The sequence below is a fragment of the Mastigoproctus giganteus genome, chromosome 11, assembly GCF_048544385.1.
Source record: "Mastigoproctus giganteus isolate SK-2022 chromosome 11, ASM4854438v1, whole genome shotgun sequence".
In the NCBI taxonomy this organism is placed as follows: domain Eukaryota; kingdom Metazoa; phylum Arthropoda; class Arachnida; order Uropygi; family Thelyphonidae; genus Mastigoproctus; species Mastigoproctus giganteus.
The window spans coordinates 100,241,078-100,255,030 of NC_143585.1; the positions used below are offsets into that span (position 1 = coordinate 100,241,078).

General features: G+C 33.6%; 1 protein-coding gene across 1 annotated transcript in view; it reads left to right on the forward strand.

Annotated features, from left to right (window-relative positions):
• The window catches only part of LOC150078292 (DALR anticodon-binding domain-containing protein 3-like), a 325,092-nt gene that overhangs the window by 25,827 nt on the left and 285,312 nt on the right, over window positions 1-13,953 (forward strand). Inside the window, exons 3-4 of the mRNA XM_090385185.1 lie at window positions 6,272-6,331; window positions 10,574-10,714. Of these exons, the coding sequence (XP_090241311.1) occupies window positions 6,272-6,331; window positions 10,574-10,714 (201 nt within the window). The remainder of the gene's footprint in view (window positions 1-6,271; window positions 6,332-10,573; window positions 10,715-13,953) is intronic.

Consider the following 13,953-nt stretch of genomic DNA (forward strand, 5'->3'; position numbering starts at 1 on the left):
GAATAATAAAAATGTAAAGAATGTATTTCTTGGGGTCACATATATATAAAGGTTGGTTATAATTAAAGTGCTTTGCTTTGGCCTCCTCTAGGTATTTTTATTTATAGGAGTTCAAAACACTTTAATTAAATTTCATCTGTGGACGGTTATAGTTTACGGTGCCTCTGTAGCCATGTGGGCAGGAGCAGCAGTGCGTAGCACACGCTTCTTGATTAGACCAGGGTTTGAGCCTGTGACCGCCAAATACGGAGGATGCGGAAAGGTCAGGGAATGACCCACCGCATATCCCTGGAGCAATATGGCTTTAGTTGCTAATGCTCCTAAAAACCAAATAACAACAACAACAGTTATGGTTTACACTATGAATTTCCCAGAGATGAAAAAATTTGGAATAGACTGTGTTTATACCATATGAAAACAAAAGACGAAAAAAACAAAAAACATTAAAATAAAATAGAAATGGAAAACAGTTCAAAAATTAAACACAATCTTGGCATTGCCAGCAAATTAAATCTTATGACATTAGTATTGATTCACATGTTTTAGATTTGATCACAGTAGCAAAATTCAATATGCTACTAAATATGAAAGATTTGGTACATTGTTGGTAAAGCTCTTTTGCCAAAATAGCAGTACAGGTGATCCCCGCTTAATGCTGATAATTCATTCTGGAAAAACAGAGCACTAAGTCAGCGTTAAGCGAGCGCTGTATTCCTGTAATGTAACGTATGTATTTGTGAGTCGCGGTCTATACCACCGCAACTCACAAATAATAAACAATAGTGAAAAAACGCCAAATGTCGGTCAAAATATTTAATATTAAAAATCTGTACATATAAAATATTCTCTGTTACATACATATATAATTATGTTGTTAGTAACTACATTACATATCAAAATTAAACTTAAAATGGCAATTAAAATCATGAATCTATTAATCCCATAGCCCTGAGCTGTCGTGTTTGTATCTTTGGTCGATTTTGGGTTGTACTTTGGCCCTCTTCCTAGTAAACCAAAACAGGTTTTACTTTAAAATCCCCTGCACCGTTACCACTCAACAATAAAATCAACCAATCTTTCGCCGCTTTGAAGCCTAGCATGTTTTCTTCTTCTTTCGATATGAAACTTCTTTTAGGCATTTGTTTCCAAAAAAGTCCTGTTTCGTATAAGTTAAAAATTTGTTGAGAAGTATAACAGCTCTCTTCAATAATTTTAAGAAGTTCTCTTTTGAAAGTTTCAGCTCCTTGATCTGCACTTACAGCTTCTCCCTGAATTTTAAATCTATCGAACCAGCCCTTACTGGCTTTAAATGGTTCAACATTTTTTTTTTTTTTTTTAAGGTGAGCTTTCTTCAAATCATCATATAGACTAATTGCTTTTTATTTAATAATCTTTAACTTAACGGAATTGTGCATTGGATATTATCTTCAATAAAATTATTTAAATTTCTCCAATTCAATTATAATAGCCAGCCAGCCTAGCCATAATCAATTTAGTTGCTTGCAGTGGAATATCTGTCTTTCCTGTTGCTAAAATTAATTCTTTATTTTTTATAATTGTTCTTACATTTGAATCTGCCAGTCCTAAATGATTGCACACATTCTTTTATCGTTGAATGGAATTTATTTGCTTCAAAACGTCTAATTTAATTTTCAAATTCAGTCTTTTTCTTACCTTAGTAGGCTTCATACCGCGTCCAGACGATGCTTTTTAATTCTTCTCAGCCATTATTCATCTTCGAAAATGTAACTGCATTGCATTAATTATTATACAATGTTCGAGTAAACTGTTCATGACCTAACATTGTACTGAGTGATGTCTAGACTTCTCATAAATGCATATAATGCAAATATTACAAGCAATATACTTGATCAGTTTTTAAAATGTTGATCTCGGAACTACGTAACAAGCCACTGTACTGCAATTAAATTAGCGTGGAAGAAAATTTCAGTGAGCGTGGGAAACTTTTTAATGTTCTTTTTCTATTCATTTTCAAGCTATCGATTACATCAGGTGAAAAGTTTTCATTAAACATGCCAAAAATTTAATCTGTACTCTGCTAAAAGAGCGTTATGGTGAGTTGTGACAGCGTTAGAGTGAGATATGGGTTATAATATAAGGACAGCGTTATAGCGAATCAGCATAGAGTGAACTGCGTTATAACGAGGGCCTGCTGTAATGGCTTGGCTGTGCTTTGGGTGTACAGCTGTTTAAAAAATGTAATGAGTTAGTTAACTTACACATTCATTACATTTGAGATGTTATTTGCTAATGTTAGATACATTGGAAATTCATGATTTATATTTTAAAAAACGCAAACAAGATCAAAGAGCAACTTTTATGTGCATACAGAGAGCATTTCGTTTCTGTATATTTGCCATATTGCCCATTTATTCTTCCAATCAGCAACAAGTGTAATATCCAGTTCATCTGCAAAATATGATATATTGATTGCTTGTGTGATATGCATAAAAAAAAAGAAAGAAATAGTAATTGCTGGATTTATCTTGGTCCTATTTCAAGAATTTGGGAATGCTTTACAAGTTGTTCTGAGATGCCAAATATAAAATTTCGTGAAAGTGCATTCACCGAGAGTTGAGTTATTACATATAGGTGGACAGACAAGGAAATAATAATTACCAGATTTATATTGGTCCAATTTTAATGAAATATGGAATAGCTTGACAGATCTTTCTAAAAGAGCAAAATATTAAATTTTATGAAAATCCTTCTACTGGGAGTTCAATTATTATACACTGGTGTGCAAAACTTAAGGACCAGCACTATTTTTAAAGGTTACAACCACAAAATCTTTACTTAAGGTACTCTTTACTGATGAGAGTAGATTCAGTCTCAGCAGCAATTCTGGACGTCAGCTAATCTGGCAAGAGGTAGGCACATGATATCACCCCACAAACATCACTGAAAGGGATCGATATGGCAGTTGAGGCGTTCTCGTCTGGGGAGGCGTTATCTTGGAGGGAAGTACACAACTCCAGATACTGGAAAGTGGTACTCTAACCAGTTAGTTAACTGTACTGAAGTAATCCTTCCCCATGTGTGACTGTTTCGAGGTGCCATTGGCCCCTGAGTTCGTGTTTATGGATGATAACGCCACACCCCAACACACTGCAGCTGTTGATATGCTTTTGGAAAGTGAGGACATTGTTCGTATGGATTGGCCTGCCCTTTTCACCGATCTAAATCCCATCGAACACATGTGGGATGCTTTGGGGAGATGCCTATTGGCACGTCCACACCCACCAGAAATTGTTCACCAGCTGAAGATGGTGCTGACAGAGGAATGGACGATGTTACCGCAAGAACTTATCAACAACATTGTTCTAAGTATGGACAGACAGTGCAAAGCCTGCATTGACATTAGGGGGTGGCCATATTGGCCATATCTCCTACTGAGGACCACCTCTTCCCTTTGTTCCATCTTTAGCAGTGATGCATCTGTATCTTTGCAGCCAGTGCTATGTTGTCATTTTTGAATAAAGTCCCTCTGTGCTCTTTTGTTTCTGTTGTCGTGTCAGTGTTGTGTCCTTCATCATTTCTGTACCCAATGAGGTTTCTTTGGTATGCTTTTTCCATATCCAGGCCACTCCTATGAGAAGCTACAGGTGAAAACCTGACTGGTCCTTAAATTTTGCACACCAGTATATGTGGACAGACAGACAATAGGTAACGACAGTAGGCACTTTATGCATGCATGCTAATTGTGCCTACAAAGGAGGCCTTTCCCAAAATGGATTGTTAGAAATGGTGAGGAAATTCAAAGAAATACGTATTTTGTCTGTAACTACCAGCAAAAAATAGACACCACCTAGCCGCTCTTTTAATAAAATTGTTATTGCTGTTGCCAGTGGTACCATAGCTAAAATAAGACACAGTGTTCCTTGAAGTGTCTAAAAGACTGGCATAAAGCACTGTGCGATTGGAAAAGGTGTACATATGGGGAATGACTGAATATGTGAGCTGCAGAGATTTGAAACTAAATACCTTATAGAAGATCTAATTGAAGACTATAAGGCACTGAGTTGGGGGGGGTAGTAATATGAACATAGCTAATATGAAATTTCATAGCTATAAATTATGCTAGAACTAATAGCTATCAATTGAAATTAACAGGGAAAGTGTTATAAATTGCATTGTACAAAGATTTATTTCAACCACAAGTTGTTAATTATGAGAATAAGTTTCCATGGGTGGGTGAAGCTAATAGTTTTGGGAATTTAAAAGGTCAGTGTGGGGCAACAAAAGTGGGGGACCTATCAAATTGCATTTGTTCAAAGTAATATGACATATATAGGGTTGAAATAATATCGTGACAACTAGATGTTCTGTGGGCATCAGTCCACAAAGTGCTTTGCTCTTCCACAATGGTTTCCTTGCATTGGTTATACATGATTTTCAAATGCATACTAATTTCACTATACAGCTGCCAGCTTAGATGGAAATTGGACAACATGTGGCCTCTGAATTTCTTATGGACTGATAAGATTTATTTCTGGTAAGTTGCATTGTGAATACTCATTGTTGCATTGTGAATATTGGATATGGAGAATATCACTTCTACAAGTTATCAATGAAGCTTGCTCTTCATTGCCCATATGTTTACTATTTGGAGTGGGCTCACAGAAGGATTCATAATTGAGCCATTCTACTTTAAGGTTTGAGCATGATCCCAAAACGTATATTATTTTTGGGAGGAAGTTACTATAATGTTCTCCAGTATTATATGATTTTTGTTCTTCAAGACATCTCTTTTTATGCAAAATGGAGCACCATCACTGTTTCTTGGATGGTAAAGCAAATATGACTTTGGATCATGTGATAATGACCACATTGTTCTGTCAATACATGGCCAGCTTGCTCTGTCGACTTTAATTTTGTGACTTCTGGTTATGGGGATATCTCAAGGAAGGGCTTATCAAATCAATATTCAGGCTCTGTCTTACTTGAAGGAAAGCATCATGAAGCATGTTGCTGCCATTCCCAGTAACTCATATCTTTGAGCAGTAGTTGACCATGCTGTACTGTGCTTCCAGCACATTTGCAACACAAATGGATATCACACTGGATAATTTTATCTTTAATAATTATTATGGGGGGTGGAAATGTGGTTGTATTACGAAATCTATTGAATTGAAAGTAGAAAACATTTAAACCACAAAATAGTTGTAGCAAACTAATGATGTTAATAGGGTTATTGATAATGGAAGGTTCTATTCTGCTCCCAGAAACCTAATCACTTCTATTTAAAAATGAAATTAGAGAAGAGAGGGAAAGACTAAAGCAACACCCACCTTTGGAGGAGTGAATTCATGGCTCCTTGCCCAAAGAGACATATGCCCACGCCACAAAAGAACAAATGCTACTTAAATAATATAAAACACCACAAAATAGAAACAGGGAGCTCAAAAGCACTATCTCTCCAAGGGACATCAGCATTGGTGAACTCAAAAAAGGATAATATTTCAATAATTGATTGCTATTATGGCTGAAAATTGTTTTGAAATAAGAATGATTAGGTTTATAGGAGCAGAATAGCACCTTGCCTTATCTGCAACCTGTTTAACAGCATCAATGCTGTTAATTAGGTTATAGATAAGACTGTAATTATTTCATAGTTTTAATATTTCTAATTTCAATAATTTATCTTTACAATCTGTAGCTTCTTCATGCTATACTTCTGGCTCATCCACCCTAAAGCTCCGGCTTTGCCACTAGTGATTTTCATTTATTTGGTTCACTTAAACAACAGTCAAATGTTTTTCTAATGATGTGGAGGTTGAAAAGTATGTCACTGGTTACAACAGCAAATTATATATATATTTTTTTAAATAGTGGGTTTCCAGTTGATTTATCAGTGAGATAAGTGTATAAATGTTCCTCGTGATTATGTTGAAAAATAAATGCTATGTTAAATTTTTTTTCCCCTTGTACTTTGTGATTTACTTACCGATTTCTCTGTGTATGTTTGATGTAGTGGCACCGTTTCTTTGCTGCTCTGTCAGAACATTCCATAATTTTTCTACAGTAGTTAATGATTTATGTACTTTACTACCAGTGGAGCTTTACAGTATTAGGTTTCAGAAATCTGGAGTATTCAAAAGTTTGGCAAGGTAATTTAATCCAACTGTTGCTGGATATATCTGCTGTGAGTTATTGACAAATAGTCTGTATTGAACATAGAATTTTTCTTATTGATAAAAGATAAAATAATTATAGGTCAAATCATATGATTTTGTTTTATTTTTTGTAGCCAGCTGTGGAAATGCTCTGGGCCAATAAAGCTATTGAACATATGGAAGTTTATTTCAATGTGAGTATTACTAATCATTATAAATCTTGTTAGAACTTATTAGATTCTATTGCCATAATAGCTTTATATTGCCTTGTAGGATCTCTCCATTTGCAAATGTGTTCAATCTGTCAGAATTGGAATGGAAAATATGTTCAGCATATTAATCCCACAATAATGCTATGATTGAGAATATCTCAATCTTAGCTGAGAATTTAAAAAAAAAAACAAGAATTGAACATAAAGAATATTCCCAGTTGATGATTAGTTTGAATGCAAACATTTTAGGCTCATTTCCACTCCTGTATGTAAGAATCAGCTGTGGGCAAGGGGTATCTGTGGAAACTGCCACTCTTACTACAAACAGCAAAAAGATGCGATTTGTTTAAAGCATATGGGTATTAGACTGGTAGCAGTGAGAGAATAGTTACAGTTTAGAATCATGGTTTTCTCTGTTTTATTCCAATGGAAGGTGAAATATTTGGGAACCACCTTGTTTTTCTAGCAGTGCCGGCCAGTTAAAGGCTTTCGGCCATCTTTAATCACCTGAAAATCTAAAATTTTGTTGGTGCTGATACACAGGTCTCACCTATTAGTAGAGGTGGTCAACTTTTGTAAATTTTCAATTGTCATGTGTTGGCTGAATCCTCTTCTTGCACCTTTACACCAGTGGGACTGTTAGTAACTCTGGGTACATTCCCATGTATAAAAGGTCCCAAATACTATGAATGCTTAATATACTGAAGGTGATCACTCAAGTATGAGCCACCAGAAGCATTTGTTTGTGTTGTAGTGTATGCTGCTCAGAAGGATGGCTGAGTATGTGAGACTGAGTAGCACTATTCTCATTGCTTGATGTAGTAAGCAGTTTTGTACAAGGTGACAAGAGTCACCTTGTACAAAACTATATTTTGACAATACCTGTCTTACATATTTGTAAGACAGGTATTACATATATTTTGTATTACATATTATATATTATCATTACATATATATTTTGACAATACCTGTCTTACATATTTGATTTTTAATAAAGATTTAACTTTTAATATTTTAATTTCATTGTTTGTTTTTTTTTGTAAGTAGCATTAATGACTCAGGTGGAGTTTAGGTCACTATCATTTGTTACTTGTTATTGGATAGTTTGTTCGATGTCTTGTATCGTTGTTTGTGGTTAAAAAAAGATTAGGTTAGATTTTTACCATTTGGCCATCTTTGGCTTTGGGCAGACTTATATTTACCAGTGTGGTAACCATCAGTCCCACTTCGGACATGGCTGTTAAAGAGGGGATGGGAGTATAATTTGCAGTTGTCTCTATGCTAAATGGTATAAAAATTTTCAAAAATGAGATTACAGAATTTTGTTTTTAATCTGTAATCAACAAAGGAGGCCATGTCCTTTTCAGGTGAGTGAGAGATACAGTTGGAAATACTTGTTAAAGTTCCATGTATTTATTCCCAATATTTGAAAGGAAGTGCATAAATTTGGAATGAGTGGATAGTCACCAAGCGAGTTTCACTTTTTTTTTTGGACCCCCCCCACACCCCGCCAAGAAGTCTAGTTCCCCAGCTTTGTAGTCTGCACTTTTAAGCAGTTCTTCATATGGATATCGATTAGCACCCCTTACCAATCTGGTTGCTCCTCTGACCTCTTCCTAGAAGTTCGATGTCATTATGTAGGTGTGGCCTCCAGACTCAAACACAATATTCTAAATGTGATTTCACCATTGTTTTATACAAAGGGATAACATCCTTTTCTCTACTTGAGAAGGTTCTGTATCATAGACAAGGCACCATATGCCTTTCTTGGCACCCGTTTACACTACATAGAAAATTTCATATCTGACTGACTTGTAATACCTAAACCTTTTTTTGTTCCTGGACCACTTTTAACTCCAGTCCTCCATTTTATAAGTAACTCTTGGATTTCTGTTCCCTAGGTGCAAAGCTTACATTTAGACGCATTAAACTTCAGTCTTTTTTAACATTTTAAAATGCCATTGTAAAAGAAGTAACTTTGATAGTGCAATGACTGATCTCAATTTAGTCATTTCTGTGATACTATTTATCATGTTTTATTTTGCAATGATGATTTAGATGATCAACTAGCCACTCATAAGGTGCAAATCGTGTTCTGATTCTATTCCAAGATATTCTTTTCAGTCAGTGAACTGAAAAGAATGCCTTAGTTCATAACCTTTGTATTAGGCAACAATTTCCAACCTGCTTCTAATTAGTATGTGCACTATAGAATTTATGTGGTTTATTATTTGCAAATTAGTTTTAAATGGAAGCATCTTTTAGTTACTCACAATATTAAGAACAGGTGATCTAAAAATTTACTTTACAGATATGTAGTAATGATGTGAAAAGGCTGGGAGTTATGATTAAATTTAAGTGTCTGGAATTAGACAGGAGGAAGTACATGAGAACCTTGTCAGTCAGTTTGGCCCTGTGAGACTGTGGAAGGCTCACAAGGTAGAATTTTTCCCAGCATGGTTTCTGCTTGTTAATAGGAGAGACTTTTTTTACAGTGATGAGATATACTTAAATAGATGGGGGTGCAAGAACCTTTGCTGATGCTATCAAGGCAGTGTTAAGTGGATTGGAAAACTGCTAACATGTGGGGAGGGGGATTACACTAATTAATAGATTAATACTAACTGTAAGCAGAGATGAAAGTGATCCTTGCACTGCTTCTATTGGGACGTGCAACAGCCTGGAAAGCAAGCTATGAGAATCTGATGACCATCAGAAATCTATATTTTTGATGACCCTAAAACAGGCATACATGAACTTGATTGTACACTAATGTCAGAAGTATAGTACATAAATTTTACAAACTTGAAGTAGTTGTTATCAGTAGCAGATGTTTAAGGGTCATTAGAAACATGGTACCATTCAGAGGAGATGCAGAACTTGTCTTCTGAGATGCCACTAAGAGGGGATAAGTGGCATCTTAAGAAGTAGATCTGTTGGAACAAGATTAATCAGGGCACAAAAGGTACTCTTATCAAGAGACTTCAGCTTTGCAAATATTGGAACTAGGACATAAATGTAAGAGTAGACTTACATTTATTGAAATTTATATGAAATTTTTGGATATGTCTCCTGCATACACACTTTTTTGACTCCCTCCATTCACTATCCACCAGAATAGAGTCAGCAAGGAATACAGTAGTTGATCCGGATGCTGCCTAAAGAGTTATCAATAGGTTCAATCCTGTGGACTATCTAGGAGCTGGCCTGCAAACACCATTTTAAAGCTTGTACCCTTTGAAATATAAGGAAGATTGGACCTCGCCATGATACCTACCTATCTTAACCTCAAAAAAAAGAACAGTACTACCAAAATTAGGATGTATATTAAGGCAAATAAACAATTGAAGTGAAAATTTTTATAATTATTTATTATTACAATAACAGTTTTTTATATTAAAATTGTATTATAATTATATTGTTAATATAATAATAATAATAATAATAATAATAATAATTATTATTATTATTATTTTTTGAACTTCAATAAAGCCATCATTGTAGACCACACTTGGATCAACATCTCATAGTATAAAATAAGAAAATCGGATTTCCTACAGCCTGATATTAGACAAATTTTTCTCTTACTTACCTGAACAATCAATTCTAAATCTATGCAGGAATCCTTAGCATGTATCTACAGTTGTTTTCTGTGTGATTCACTTGAATGATACAGAAAGTAACTGTAGCCTGTATTTTGATATTGTTAACTGTCATCCAGACTTTATATAGTATACATGTATTTATAGTTGTATACATGTGTTGTCAACTGCAACACATGTATACAACTGGCTGTTAATACAAGTTACATTTTAGTGGCATTGCTTTTACCAAGAATAGTTTTCCTGTAGAATAAGTTGTTAGCCTCTGTTATAAAGTTTTTTAATGGAAAATAGAGATTTTTCATTAAAAAAACTTTATAACGGACAAGGTTACATGACATTTCATGTAACCTTGGTATTTCCTTTGTGTTGGTATTTTGTGTCATTCTGTGTCTGTCCTTTTTCCATCTGATTTTGTCTTCTTAATCCATGTGTGATTTGCATGGATTTTCTTCTTCTTTTTTTTTTTATGGATAAGTGTAAACTCATAGGATATATAACTAAAAAGCAAACCATACCCTTTGTTTTTAATACATTGTTAGGTTGTTTTTTGAGTGAAATTGATTTTTCAATTTACAATGTATTCAGTTAGAAAAATGAATGTATTAATTAATTTTTTCAGTTGTTGTGCACAGTGGACCCGAGGACCCTGAAACTTACTCAATATGATGATGTAATTTATAGTGATTTTAGGAAAGAGTTTCCAGATTTTGCTGTCGATATATTACGAGAAGAGAAATTAAAAAGTCCAAATGCCAAAAAGGTAAGAATATCTTCATCTTGTGTGAATATGTGTTTGTAAAATAATTATTAATAGGCATGGCTCAGCAAATTTGTTCTAGATTAAGTGTCAGGATTAAAGTAAAAAAAAATCACAGGAATAAAAACCTCTCTCTGTCACACTCACTCACTCACTCGCTGGAATAAGTTACAGTTTGGGGAAATTCAAAGGTGAGCTGGATAGTCACCTACAGGAGGAGGGAAATGCATATGTTGTTTATTTATTTTATATACTATTTTACTTTTTTTTTTCTTTTTTTTTTTTTTTTTTTTTGGCTGGTGCAGCATAAGCCTTAGGCTTCCTTGCATCATATGGAAATACTAATACTAACCAGTATTAGTTTTGGCCACTCACAGTGCTCTAAAGTTATGTGGTTGTGTGTTTATTTCTTGGAGTCCATCTTGCTGTTTGTACTTTGCCTTTGCATTGCAAACATCTGTAATTGTGTTGATTGCACAAATTTTTATCTTTTTTTCTCTGATTTTCATAATTTTGTCCAGTTTTTTTAAAATTAAAGCAATAGTTGTAGCCCCAAAAGGTTGCATGAAAGAAAAGAAAAGAAAGGTAGGAAATCAACTTTTATTCAAAAGAAGCAAGAAATTATCTCAAAGTATGAATGTAGCAATCAGGTAAGTGCACTTGTGAGTGAATATGGCCTTATGCAATCCATAATTCTGACAACCTTTAAACATATGAATACTTTTAAAACAGTGAAATTGAAGGATGCTTCTACCAGAGTTTGCAAAGGGAGGAAATAAATAAGAATTGGAAAACTTATTAATGTTATGGATTTGTGAAAAACACTTTAATTGTTCAATTTATTTTTGCTAGGGTTAAAATCATTTATGATGACTTAAAACACGACGTTCTTTAATCATTTGATTCCCATTTTGAAAACTTTAGAGCTAATAAGCAGTGGTTTGAGAATTTTAAAAAAAGATCTGAAGTTAAAAGTGTAGTGAGGCATGGTGAAGTTGCAAGTGTAGATGAAGAGGTAGCAGACAAATTTAAGGCTGAGTTTTGTGAGTGATGGAAGAGGAAGGCTGTCTTCCTCACCAAGTGTATAATGTGGATTAAACCTCTTTTGGAAGAAGATGCCAAAGAGAACCCACTTAACTAAGGATGAAGTTGCTTTGCCAGAGCATATGCCTATGAAAGGTGGGGTTAACCTTATTTCTTGGTGTTAATGCTTCTGGTGACTTAAATTTAATTTAATTTAAATTAAATTAAATTAAATTAAATTAAAGCCCATGACTCTGTACACTCTAAAAATCCCAGGATATTTAAGCAGCAAAAGGTTATTAGAGGTGAATAGAGGTCTACTGAAAGTCCAGCTGCAAGGGACGGATGACCCAAGCAGCTGTTTATTGAATGGGCAATTGAAAATTTTGGTCTTTCACTGAAGAAATACCTGATCACTAAGAAGCTGGCACTTGGAGTTCTACTACTTTGGCCAGCTCTCTGGCTATTACCTAGAACTTGCTACTTCTTTGGAATGCAAATTTGATTTCATCAGAGTGAGAAAATATAGTAAAGCAAAAATTTACTAACTGCTTTTTGTTGGATTAAAGTGATGATATTGGATTAAATTAGTTGGTTGTAATTTTTAAATTTGATTTAAGAGTATATTCCTCTAAACATTATTAATTTATTTCCCTCCCCTCAGTCTTTTGTTGTTGTAATTAAACACTGTTTTTTCTTTGTATTTATATCTTACTTGGCTCTTCCTGCATATCTGTTTTTAATTTAGTTCAATATTGTGTGTATGTGGGGGCTACTCTATAGAGCCCTCAGCATGAATTGTTGAGGAGGCTTCCACCCTGCAGTGGGTTGATAATGGCTGCACTTTACTTACTCTATAGAGCCCATCTATGGTAGATTTATACATAATGCATACTCCACAGAACACACTTGCATGTTAAATTATTTTATTAATATTATTTATTATTATTTTATTATAACTATTTATTAATGTTATTAATGGCTACTTTATTATTTATTATGACTCTGTATTAGTGAGCATATAAGTCGAGACATGAAGTTTTGAAATGTGACCTTAAAATCACGGGTTGACTTATATGCAGGCCTAGAATCTGAACCTAAAAATCTATAGCAAATGGGAGTGATACTACATATTTAAAATCTTTTTTAAAAATAAAAAACACATGTATAAGGTTATAAATAGATTATATTAAATAGTAAAATTCAATATACAATACACTTATCATACCAATACATTCTACCAAAAACATGGTTACATATCCAAAAATTCACTATTGGATAACAAAATGTCTCTTATATTGTCCTCTCTAATTTCAATAAAATTTTCATCATATGGATCTTATTCTTACCTGACACATCTGATACATTATCACTCTGTCACAAAAAAATCATCTACACCAGAGGTTCCCAACCTTTATAAGCCTGTATTAATGAGTACATAAGTCTGTTTTGAAAAGTCACATAAATAATTAGGTAAGCAAAACCAAGCTATTCTTCTAAAAACAGAAAAACTTATTTATTAATTAAGAAAGTACAATTTATAGATGATGTTTTTATATTTTCACATAACATGTGGTTTAAACATTTCCTCTTTACTTAATTTTCTCATTTCTTAAAACTATCAAATTTACTACATATTAAATTAAACACTAATTGTTATAATAGTAATGGTTCCTTTTTTAATAAATTAAAAGTTAACAAGATTGTTAAGCAATTTAAAATTATTTAAACACATTAATTCAGCACAGTTATAATTTTTATTAACAAACTATAATTTTAATAACAAAAACAAAATCGTCTAATTAACAATTTTTTTTTTTTTTTTTTTTTTGAAATGTCAGTTTACATACAATCCACAATTACAGAAGGAAATACATCTATTTTGAATAATAAATTTTCCAGATGAAGGCAAATATTTAAATTCAAAAGCCAGCAGTATAATATATCCAAATAAGAAAAGAAGATAACAAAATCAAGATAAGAAAACACACCAGATTTCTACTTTCCATCATTTATATTCCAAAAAAAAATATCATTGTTTGCTACTAGATCTAATGCGATGGCTGAATCTGTTTCGCTTTTACTAGTGAATGGATATCTGGATTGATGAGTGTCTCAGTCAAAGATCTGATTCAGTATTCATTGAAGTTCTATATTTATTTTTCATTGCAGTCATCGCTGAAAATCCAGCCTCACACAAGTAAGTCGAATTAAATGGC